This window comes from Prosopis cineraria, unplaced genomic scaffold (assembly GCF_029017545.1).
Source record: "Prosopis cineraria cultivar Desert tree isolate PC_DT_omini unplaced genomic scaffold, ASM2901754v1 PC1, whole genome shotgun sequence".
In the NCBI taxonomy this organism is placed as follows: Eukaryota; Viridiplantae; Streptophyta; class Magnoliopsida; order Fabales; family Fabaceae; genus Prosopis; species Prosopis cineraria.
This window is the reverse complement of record NW_026555332.1, coordinates 55,380,666-55,393,052: the sequence shown is the minus strand read 5'-3', so window position 1 is coordinate 55,393,052 and position 12,387 is coordinate 55,380,666. Positions and strand designations below refer to the sequence as shown.

Genomic DNA, 12,387 nt, shown 5'->3' with positions numbered 1-12,387 from the left:
GATTATTATTATTTAATGCAGAAGGCTATGGTATACCATTCAAGAAAAGAACGGACAGTTAATTCGGAGCATTGCCGTCTTTAATTTTTATTGTTTTTTGCACTTTCAAAAATAAAATACAAATTAAATATTTAATTTTTAAGAACATGGTCTCCACTAAAATATTTAATAACATCTTGTACTTTTGAAAGGAAATACTTTTTATGGAATAAAAAGGGAATACTATAAATAAAGGTATATAAAAGGCATATTTGATAATCACATGAATGGAAATAAAATAAAATAAAAGATTTTCCCTTCCCCTTGAATTAAAATGCACACTAACATTTTTTTATAGATGTACGCTACCATTTTATTTCTCTAAATTCATGACTACAACTATAGAAACCATAAATGGGTTGAAAATCATGTAAAAAATCTACCTTCTTTCCTTTCCAGACTGCCAAGTAGAGCCCAATTATCTCAGCATCCTATTACTATATTCTTTTATCGAATAAAATGAAGGTTTTAGGTAGCGTTTTGATATAGCAAATGCAGAGACGCTATAACACTGTCTACCGGTCACGAAACGAATAAAGACCACTGCAGTGCTTGACTTGGAGTGGACTCTCTTCCTATGAAACGCGACCTGCTTCAGAGTGTGCCCCTTCTTTTCCTTCTGCGACATGAATGATCGGCTCTCTCCTTGATTTGGATAACTAACAAGCTTTCTCCTTTCATCGTCTTCCCTGCTCAATCGCTAATGTCTCAGCCCAGAGTCTTCATCACGTTGGGGCGCACTGGTCAGGTACATTCTGTGCCCATAAGTCCTCCAGAACAAGATACAGAAGTATTGTTGTGTGTGCCATCAAAACAACTTTGAGATTTTCCCTTCTTTACTTTCATTCCGCAACGTTGAGCTGCCAAAGGATCCAATCATGTTTTATTAGCTGGAGAACATTTCGATTATTCTTCTATTTGGCGTAATTCTAATTGTAATCAAGTCAACGCTGCTTGTTTTATTTCATTTTGTGTTGGGATTACCGAAGCCCGCGTGCTGTTTGATGGTAGCGGAATTTGTGTGTTAAATTTCTGGAGAAGTAACTCTCCCGTTATAGGAACGAGTCGCACTTGCGTCACTGAATGGGCATGGATATAGTAATCTCACTCTACATATTTTTTGCAGGTGGTAGAGAGAGGCGGAACAGCGTCAAACTCTAGAGAAGCACCTTGTGATGCTTGGCCGCGGTCTGGAAGCAAACGATCTCTAGGGAATGGATTAAGAATATATCCTCATCTTTCGTCTGTCTCGAGGAAAAGGTGGTTCTCTCCTGCTATGTTTCTGGCTTTCTGCTCTAACTTCGTGCGGTTTCATTCTTTCATTTTCTTACTAAGGAATAGTCTTGACTTTGCGAGTATACAACGTTTTAGATTCCTTGTGATACCATGCGCTTGTGCTTATTGGGTTTTCATTTCGAGGATAAGAATGGTTGAAAAGACTCACTTGTAGCATTTATTTCTTTTCCACATTTGCAACGCTAGTACTTAGGAACATTGCTGCACAAAATTTCGATGTGTCCTAAAATTGGGCAATTTATTGCCTGAGAGGAATGCATGTTTAATTATTTTTCATCGTGGTTGCGAGAACATGTGTTTACAGCTATGTAATGATGAAACACGAATTTTCAGGCAGCGAGGAGATGGCACATATTGGGGTGCTCCCGAGAACAGAGGAAACGGTAACATCTCAGATCTCGTCGATAATATATTCAAGATTTATCATTTTTCTTTCTCTATTTTTGTCCCATTTTCATTGGCTATATTTTTTCTTGAGATGAGCAAAGAAATGGGGCTGAGTGCAAACGACCTCAGATTGAAACTAATGCGCCGAAGGTCGAAGCATCTTCAAATACAAGAACGCCGAAACATAGGCCACATGAATCAAAATATAGTCAAATCAGCACTACCATCAGCAAGTAATAGCAAGTTCCAGCCAATGCCTGAGGCAAAAGAAAGTTTCCATCTAAGGCAAATATCCTACACAAAAAATGCTGATCACATGCATGTGGGGAATTCAGTGCAGAAACTTAACACTTCTTTTAGGATTTTAAATGAGGCCGGAGCTAGACCTTCAGGCATCCGGTTAAATTCGTCTGGGGCTGTGACTTCATTGACAAATTATGATGGCCCGCAACGGTTTTCACCCAAAAGTGCAACTCGTGTTTTTCATTCTTCAATGCCCATCAGGTTCACACCTACCACATTCAAAGGCACAGTTGATGAGAATGCCAAACCAGTTCGACAACTTGCACAGATGAATGGCATTGGGGAGAAAAACTCACAAGTATTGTCGTCGTAGTCGTCTTCTTTTAACCCGTTCTTTCCCTTTTTTCCATGTCTGGTCTCTCACTTTATGCTGTCGCAGGGGGGAGTACCTCTTACTGTTTCTGGTCTCTTGCATTCACTTGGACTGGAAAAGTATGAGATCGCTTTCCGTGCTGAAGAAGTAAGGACCTTGCTCCTATTGTAGATATCTCCGCCCCGTTATTATTCCATTTAAATCAGCACTTGTACTTTCTGTTTTGTTCCTCGTTTAATTGTTGGATTACCTGGTCTACAGGTAGATATGACAGTGTTGAAGCAAATGGGAGACAAAGACCTCAAAGACTTGGGGATACCAATGGTATTGCAATTTCAATATCACTTCAAAACTGTGTGTGTGTGTGTGTGTTATATGGCTTGCTATTCTTACATCGTTAATGGAGATGTTCAGATAAACAATTCTAATATTCTTGGTGGACACGTGAGCCTACATTGAATTTTATTTTTGATTGTATAAGAACGTAAATTGAGTGCTTTATTAGGATAATACAAGAGGTGAAAGATCCAGAGGCAGAAGTGAAATGGATGTAATTATTTTAACTACAACACATCCGTATTAGATTCCTTCTCATTTCTCAGATGAGGCGCTTGAATTTTCAGGGACCAAGGAAGAAGATTCTTCTGTCTCTGGCCCCGTTTAAAACAGCAAGCTCCGCGAGATGGCAACGTGAAATAGCTGCGACATAGACGAGACTGCAGAGCATTTCCCTGTATCTCTCAACTGCCTGTTTGGCTAGTTCGCCGGGTGTAAATTGACGATGAATAATGCTTTGTCTGTTACGAGTTGAGGTCGATGGACATCAATATCCAATATCTAGGAAAGATTGCCGTGCAACAGCATAATTATCTTTAAAAAGTATCATATGTAATCATTCTGTTTAGATACGGAGTTTATTCCTGAGCATTGCAGATGTATTGTGATTTCTGACACTCGGTGGCTAGCTTCAGTAGCAAAGTTTAGCATCAAACTAAAAATTGAATGACTTTTATAAATTATTTTTTTAAAAAAAATAGGACAGTGAAATGAAGATTCAATTACAAAGTATAAAACCAAATAAAAAACCGAGCAACTTGCATCTCAAATGAACAATTTATTCATACAATGCCATGATAGAGTAGTCTCAGCAGGCTTTGACAGACGAAGTAGCGGGAGGACGCGGGGAAGTAGGACTCTTTGCACAGTCTTTTCCATTCCTTAACGACAGAGCAGTTAAGAACCGATCATTCCATCGTCCGTTAACAGCTTTAACAGCTGAAGAGGAAGATGAAGCGGCCCTGTTACAAGCATGGTCGGCCGGAAAACGGTGCTTGAGACACACCTTCATGTGGCATGTTTTACACGTGCTGGTATTAGAGAACGTCAAGACCTCCTTGCACCTCTTAACAGGACAGGTGGGTTTCTTTTTCTTCCTGGGGTCACAAAGTCCGGACTCTTCATGCCTCTCTAAGATTGCCTTGTCGTCTTCTCCGGTGGTTTCGATAGACACGGAACATGTTTCGCAGACGACAACCTTCCGGCTGTTATGGTCGGATTTGGGGCAATTGTGGGACTTGTAAGATCTATGTTCGAGACAGAACACATGGTGGCAACCGTCGCAGGTGAAAGGGAGGAAGTCGAGGAGGTTGCAATGATGATGTTGGCAGTGTCTTCCTAAATCTGGGAAAGCTTCAGTTCCGCCCGCCATTGATTAGTTTGTCAAGCTAATAATTGTTGTTCAGGCTGGGTTCAGAGAATTGAGGAACGGATGAAGTTGGAACACGCAAGAGGGAGGGTTTCGCTCATATAGGTTTTGACATGACTTGGAGGGTAAGTCAGGGTGAAGAAACCGTGTGGGTTATGGTATCTTCTCAGAATCGTGTAGAGGATTCTACTCCCACACGCAAGCGCCGTCTTTCTCTTTTGTTTTGTTTTGTTTTGTTTTGTTTTTTTTTTTCGGAAGCAACTGCGTGGTCGGCAACCACTTCAGGAGCCCATTCCAAATCAAACTGTTGACCCATTCATTTTATTGCAATGAAAACTCTTTTTTTGTGAAATGTGCAGAAAGTAGAAATATAAAAACTTTAAGTAGAGCTGAGAATTTAAATAGATCGAACCTATTTACACTCAGTTTGAATAAGTTTAATTTAAATAAATTTAAATTCAAACAAGTCTGACTCTCTAAAAAGCTTGAATAGTCAAGCTCGGCCTGAATATTTTCGAGCTTTTAGCGGCCTGAATATCCAAATTTTATTTTTAAAATTATTTTTAATTAATTTTTACTTTTAAATTAATTATTTTATTTTATAAAAATATATAATATATTTTTGTAATACTTAAACGATGTTTAGAACTTAAATATATAGTATTTTAATATAAAATGATCAAAAACTTAAAGAATTAATTAATATATATTATATTTTATATATTTTTTAAAAATAAAATATTCTTATTCGAGTATTTGGGCCGACCTAAATATAAAAAAGTATCTTTTTTTAAGCCTGATTCTAATTTTTTTCAGGCACGATTGAGCTAGCCCATCGAGTTTTGCTCAAATTATTGGCTCTAATCTTAAGTCAAGCATCCAAGAGTGAGACACTCTAATCTGATATCAATCTTTTTTGGGAGAATGATAATAGAATTTTTTCAAATTATATAAATAATAATTTGATATTTTAAAATGTCATAATATCAATAAAGTCTTTAGGAACCTCTTTGTTAGTAATTTTTTTTAAAGATTATTTTATCCTTACTAAAAATAATGAGATTCAATCATAACTTTTATTTAAAAAATTATAACTTTTGTTCTATAAATTGTAAGAGTTGAATAAGAAATAACAATTTATTAAATATAATTATATTATCAAAAAAAAAAGCCTCAATCATTATTTTTTTAAGAAATAACAACTTTTGTTCTATGAATAGCAATAATTGAACAAAAAATCATAATTTATCAAGTATAATTTCTATTATTAAAAAATAAATTTTTAAAATAATAAACTCTATTCACAACTTTTGTTTAAAAAATTATAATTTTTTTTAAAAGTGTAATAATTGAACAAAAAATAATAATATCAATAAAGGTAAAATGACCCTTTTCTTACAAAAGTTATTAACAAAAAGATTCCTATAAACTTTAGTGATATTATAGTATTTTAAGAGATAAAATTAATATTTATATAATTTACAAAGATTTTATTATCATTTTCCCTTCTTTTTTTATTTTACTTTATTCCTATCTCATAATATCTCAATTTTTTTGCGGGCATGTCTAAATTGGTAGGCATTCTATCATAATATTTTTCTTTATCTTTCATAGCTTGTCCTTGTTCATATTATATGATATAAAAACAATAAATTCACATATAACTCGATATTTTTTGTTCATAAATGGGCCTCTTAAATATGACGATCGAATCTTACCCTTATTGTATAAATTTATATTATACAATAATACTGGACAAGTTGAGATTTCAGTGGGAGATACAAACGAAGATAATATGTTCAGATGTCAATCAAAATATAAATTGTAAAGATAACAAATTTTTCGAATTTATCCCAAACTCTAATCAAGCATCAATTTACCCGCATTTGATATTCATTTAATTTTTATTTACATGAAGCATACGATTGCTTCCCATTTCCAAAAAAAAAAAAAATCAAATTAAGGGGACTTGGACTTTAACATTCATCCGAATATGTTAAAGATAAATCTCACATTGGACCTCAATTTTCAACGGCAATAAAAAGATTAAAAGAATGAACATGTTGACTATTAGCAACCGAAATTATGCATTAACAAACTGTAAAGTTAAAAGGCATGCCTTTCTTTTGATTCATGGAAAGCTTCACATGATGAACAGGCATATGTAAAAACAAAGACAAATCTATGAATGTCCCAAACCGCAAAGAGTGATTGCAATTGATACCCCACCACGTCCTAAACTTCGACACTTTGATGAAGGAGTGTAATACAATGCAAACCACCGATTAATAATAATATTAATAATGCATAATATCTCCAGACAAGTAATATAATGAGCTGCGATCATTAATTCGGGACACTCCCATGTACGCACATAGGAGAGAAACATGATTTAAAAAAAAAAAACCAAGAAGAAGAAACAAGAAGAATATTTTTGTATTGAGAAAGAGAGGAAGATGAGATGGGGTGAGGGTGGGACAGGGAAGGAAAAAGTAAGCAATCACTTTTAGAAAAGGAGGAGATAGATGTACGTCCAGCCTAGGACACTCATAAAGGGTTCAATTAAGCAAGCCCTCAAAAGAAACTTGGCCATTAAGGATCCAATAATTATGCAATTTGTGGGTACTGTGCGTTGGAAATTCTTCGCTCTCCTGCCAATGCTTGTCTGCCAGATCCCATTTCCCTTTTCCTCACTTCTAAAAGCTAAAATGCTAAAGTGAACACCTCGGCCCACCCAACACCGAGAAAACACCCCCTTGTCTTTTTGATGCAGGTAGATAAGTGGTTTCATCTAAGTCAATTAATTAATCACCCCGAGCATTGTATTATATACACACACAGCTAAAAAAAGAGAGATCCTGGTAATTTTCAACACCTGACGTCGTTTTCAATCCTCAGAATGCAGCTTGTGTGCTTATTCATTTATCTTTTATTTGCAGAGGACCCCAACGCTTCAGTCAGGTACCTTGTAAAAATAAAACCTCTTTTAGCCGAAATATTTACCTTTCATGCAAAAACAGGATTGAATAAGAAGGGTATGTCAGGGTCATTAACGATTTTGTGTGTTTAGTACAATGGAGAACAGAGAGGGTGCTCATGATCCCAACACCAGAATTGTAGGAACATGGTTGGTTGCTTGAATCAGAGCCGTGTGAGATCTGTGCAGGCGTGGGAAACAAACAAGAAGCTTTGTACAGAACAAAAAGACCAAAAGGCCAAAGTTGTTGAGATATGCTAAAGCTGGTCATAGCTGGGGATGGACTGAGTTATCACATGGGAGCTTCTCCAGTTACCACCACACACTGATCCTATTAATCACGTGTCCAACGCAATATGTTCAATTTTATCAACTCATCATCGATCAGCAGATGATATTCAGCTGTAATTCCTCCATACAATAATTTAATCTCATTCTAAATTCATAGGCATCACATATCTTTTCTTCCTCAATTGTGAAACAAAGCTAAACCTTGATCAATGATCAGCTATTTTCTCTCATCTTAGTGTCTCACTTCTACTTCTGCATCAATTGGTTTCACATAATATATGTGAAGAGAGCCAGTGATTTAAATTACTTTAATTTCACAGTACATATTTGTTTCTTTGTTTTTGAAAAATATATATATATTATAACTATTATACGCTTAGTTTAACTGTATTATTTTAATTAGAGATTTTAAATTTAAAATCTAGGAATACAGTGTTGATACTGATAGCAGAGCTTTTCCTCGGAAGGGTTCTGACCTAGATTGGTCTAAAAATATAAATACTTCTGTTAAAAAAAATTCGGAACAACTACGGACAATCATTCTCTAGCATCCTTGGCTTGCTCTTCCCGAGTCCCATCCAATGCCCAACGCTCCTCGAAACCAATGTCCCTAAACGTTCCGGGATTTCATAATCCGATTTTGTGGTAAAGTTCTGAACTAGTCATAGCCCTGCTCTGCTCCGCCACGCGCCTTTGAACGTCTCGACGATGGGCAAAAACATGGAGTTTCAGGACGCTGTGAGTTTCGTGGTCCACGGATCCATACAGAAGAATCGGGTTTCTCACAAGGCAACAGAACCAGAGAAATTTAACGACGCCGTCACCCCCGGCCGGAAATGGAAGATCTTCTACAGGTCGTCGTCGACCTTCCCTTCCAAGCATTCAAAACATGAAAAGAAACAGGCCCCGGAGGAATTTCTCTGTCCTATCTCGGGGTCTCTTATGGCAGACCCCGTCATCATCTCCTCTGGCCATACTTTCGAACGAGTCTCTGTTCAAGCTTGTAAAAATTTAAATTTCACACCACTGCTCTCCGATGGCTCCACTCCTGATTTTTCTACTGTAATTCCCAACCTTGCCCTCAAATCTGCCATTGCTAAATGGTGTCAGGACTCCGCCAACCTCCCTCCCGAGCCGCCTGATGTCTCTTCTTCTGAGAGGTTCGTGCATGGACTAATGATGAAGACCCGGAAGACAGATTCAAGTGTCCAGAACAAAATAGAGGCGCAGAAGGCAGTAATCACAGAGGAAGAGCTGATTCAAGGAATGAAGGACCCAAGAGTGAACTTTAATCACGCTGCGACTGAGGTCACTCGACGGCCAGCACACCCGTACTGGAACTCAGAGGAATCGGCGGCTTCCTCTCCTGCATCTCCGCCAATGCAACTTTCAAGTCGACCGAGCTGCTACTCCTCTGCTTCATCCTCAGAAATCGAAATCATAATTCCTAGCTCACACGAAGAAGAGGAAACCTTGGCGAAGTTGAAGAGCTCGCAAGTGTCCGAGATCGAAGAAGCCATTATTTCACTCAGAAAGCTCACGAAAACCAGAGAGGATACGAGGGCCTATCTCTGCAGTCCTCGTTTACTCTCCGTCCTTCGATCCTTAATCGTGTCCAAGCACACTAATATTCAGGTGAACGCGGTGGCAGCTCTGGTGAACCTCTCACTGGAGAAAGTGAACAAAGTAAAGATACTCCGGTCCGGAATCGTTCCTCCATTGATTGACGTATTGAAGGGCGGATCCCCCGAGGTGCAGGAACACGCTTCCGGTGCACTCTTCAGCCTGGCCATTCACGACGATAACAAGACTGCAATCGGCGTGCTGGGCGCTCTGCCGCCGCTGCTCCACTTGCTTCAATCCGAGAACGAGCGAACGCGGAATGACTCGGCGCTCGCGCTCTACCACCTTTCCCTCGTACAGAGCAACCGGACCAAGATGGTAAAAATCGGGTCGGTGCCGATCCTGATGAGCATGTTAAAGTCGGGTAAAATGAGGGGTCACGTGCTGCTCATACTATGCAACTTAGCGTCTTGCGGGGATGGGCGGGCGGCAATGTTGGATGCGCAGGCGGTGGAGTGCTTGGCGGGGTTGTTGAGCAGTGGCGACTTGGGTTCCGGGTCGACCCGGGAGAGCTGCGTGGCGGTGTTGTATGCATTGAGTCAGGGCGGATTGAGGTTTAAAGCGGTGGGGACGGCGGCGGGGGTCGTGGAGGTGTTGAAGAAGGTGGAGAAGGTGGGAACCGAGAGGGCTAGAGAGAAGGTGAAAAGGATATTGGAGACAATGAGAGTGCAGGAGGAAGCCGAAGAGGACGATGTCGACTGGGAGGCGCTTCTTGACTCGGGGTTGAGTAGTCTGAGTCGGACCCGTTGCTTGTCGGGCGAGTGAACTGGTAACTAGGCCGAGTCATGAGTACAGTCTTAGTTTTTTTTTTTCTTGTCCTTTTTATTTGTTCACTGTAAATTGTTTGTTTTTGCTGGCTCACTTGCCGGGGGCCGGGGGCCTTCTTTCTGCGTTTTCTTTTTCTCCTCATATTACATACGGGAGAAAAATAAGTTGATTCTCCCAAAAAAAATTATAGACTCAGTTCATGCACTTTATTCAAATTTTATTATAAATTTTCATATTTTTTATCAATATTTTAAGTTTTTATAATTTTTTTAATTTATATTATAAATTCTTATAACATTGATTGTGAAAGGATATAAGGTGTCGATAAGAAAAATATGAAAATTTAAAATATTAAAAAAATACAGTAATTTATAATAAAACTTGAATAAAGTATGTAAATCAAGTTATGCATCAAATTTAAAATTGATTTTTCTTTAGTTCCTTTGACGTTATACTTCTGAACTACAGGTATGGCTACAAAAAGTTTAGGACTTATTTGAAAATATGTTCTGAAAATAGTTTTTTATTTTTCAAAATAAAAAAAATTTATTTAGAAACGAATTTTCAAAAAGTATTTTAAAAAATAAAAAATAAAATATTATTTTAAAAAATAAAAAAATAAAAATAATTTTTAAGTGTTATGTAATTATTGTTTTGAAGAATAAGGAAGGATGAAAAAAAATATTTATTTTTATTATTATTTTTATTTTTAAGACATATTTTACAAAACATTAATTTTTATAATAATAAAATGAAAATAATTTCAAATAACTCCTTAAATTCTTGACGTTTGCCTTGTTGAGATTGAGAGACTATAGTATAATTATAGTTCTAGAAGTTTTCAAGTGGAGAAAGTTTCTTCCTTTCATCTTCTTCTTCTCTTGCTTGTTCGGGTCCTAGGCCTCTCTCTTCTGTATGGAGAATGATTCCAATTTCCAAAAGCTAAAAGAACGGTGTTCATAAATCATAACTGTGGTTATTCCTCCACTGAAGCCGAGGTTAGCACTACGATTGTGCAACGTCTCGTCGAACCATGGTGTCTCCCGCCACTTGAGTTGGGTGACGTGGCACGATATTTTCCCTCCTAACAATCCAACGACACCAACAAAAGATCAGATTCCCAAGGTTATTTATTCGGGTTTTTTATAAATTCTGACGAACCAAAGCCCAGCCCAATAAGCTTGGCTCATCCGAAATACCAGCTCAACATAGACTCTATCAATGCTTAAAAATATAAAGACTTGGTGACTCGGAGAGTGGGTTGGAAATAGTTGTACGTGGGAGCCCAAAAGGCTAAAACCACGAACCCAGAGGGAAGTGATGGCGCATAATAGAAGGAATATTTTGTAATAAAGAGTGGATTTTTGGAGTGGCATATGCCTGGTGGCTTTATTCCAGCATTTTACTTTTTACCTTTATTTTTTTTCCTTCCCTTTCATACAAAATAACAATAACAATTCATAATGTGAAACCTGAACTATTAAAGGAGCATTGCCCATTGCATTTTCTTTTTCAGTTGCGTGTGGGAAACAAAGTTGACGCTTAGAAAAGGCATGTCCCCACCCCCTCTCAAAATAAAAAAATTACATATAAATTTTGTGCAACAAACTTATTTATAAATAAATCTTATAGAATTCACAAATTACAATTACATCCTTTGAGACTTGGATGTAATTTGAAATTAAAATAAAAAATAATAATAATGTTTTTATTAAATATATATACATTATATCACACACATAATTTACAACTACTTTATTAATAATTTATAATTATAATTTTAAGTTTTTACAATTATAATTTCATACATCCAATAATTAAACTAATCAATTTAATTATTGAATATGTAAAGTTATATTTATATAAAGTTGAAGTTATAGTTATAAATTATTAATAAAATAATTATAAATAATTAATATTAAACTTTTGCTCGTAACACATGATTATTTAACTATAGAATATGTGAAGTTATAGTTGTAAGAAATAAAACTATAATTATAAATTACTGATAAAGTAATTATAAATTAATTATTTAATTGATATAATATATGTTTATTAAAAATATATATTTAATAAAAATATTATTATTTTTACAGTCTAATTTTAAATTATATTTAAGTTTTAAAAAAATTTGGTTATAGTTTTCAAATTTTTAAGAACCCACGTTTTGGTTCTTGGTTCTTGGTTCTTTGATCTTTCCACGTGGAACGTGCATCTCTTTACGCTTTAGCTGCCTTTCACACTCTTTTTCCTTGCTTATTTTGGAAACCATGCAATATGTTGTACATAATTTACATCGTATATATAATTTAAAGATTGAGTTGCATATTTTCGATCAAAAAAGAATAAATTATATTTTTATGATCCATAAATGATATAACTTTTATATTTTATATATATATATATATATGCATGCTTGATGCTTTGCTCTGTGTTTTTATGATGTTTAAAAAATGAGTCATAAAATACATAATTTATGAATATGATATGATATGGCTTATAATATATACAAGTATATGAAACAATTTATGGGTATATGCATATTTTCAAATGAATCCTCGTTTTCATGTAAAGCAAATCTATCAATACGTACCCATAATAAAATTTGTAATGAGTTATGTAATTTACAAATTATAAATATAATATGTGTGATGCGCAACAAATCATAATAAAAGAGAGACTGAC

At 36.1% G+C, this 12,387-nt stretch overlaps 3 protein-coding genes across 3 annotated transcripts; 2 read left to right on the top strand and 1 right to left on the bottom strand.

Annotated features, from left to right (window-relative positions):
- Positions 1-111: 111 nt before the first annotated feature.
- On the top strand, positions 112-3,291 carry LOC129311933 (uncharacterized). Its single transcript, XM_054954443.1, has 7 exons — positions 112-787; positions 1,166-1,299; positions 1,669-1,718; positions 1,824-2,323; positions 2,405-2,485; positions 2,600-2,662; positions 2,962-3,291. The coding sequence occupies exons 1-7, from the start codon at positions 743-745 to the stop codon at positions 3,046-3,048; spliced, it is 960 nt and encodes a 319-aa protein (XP_054810418.1). The 5' UTR covers positions 112-742; the 3' UTR covers positions 3,049-3,291.
- Positions 3,292-3,317: 26 nt separating this feature from the next.
- Positions 3,318-4,137, bottom strand: LOC129311940 (zinc finger AN1 domain-containing stress-associated protein 12-like). The gene has a single exon (XM_054954454.1). The coding sequence runs from the start codon at positions 4,044-4,046 to the stop codon at positions 3,483-3,485; it is 564 nt and encodes a 187-aa protein (XP_054810429.1). The 5' UTR covers positions 4,047-4,137; the 3' UTR covers positions 3,318-3,482.
- Positions 4,138-7,829: 3,692 nt separating this feature from the next.
- On the top strand, positions 7,830-9,917 carry LOC129320639 (U-box domain-containing protein 40). Its single transcript, XM_054966180.1, has one exon. It carries the CDS (start codon positions 8,020-8,022, stop codon positions 9,697-9,699), a length of 1,680 nt encoding a protein of 559 aa, XP_054822155.1. The 5' UTR covers positions 7,830-8,019; the 3' UTR covers positions 9,700-9,917.
- The last annotated feature ends 2,470 nt before the right edge of the window (positions 9,918-12,387 follow it).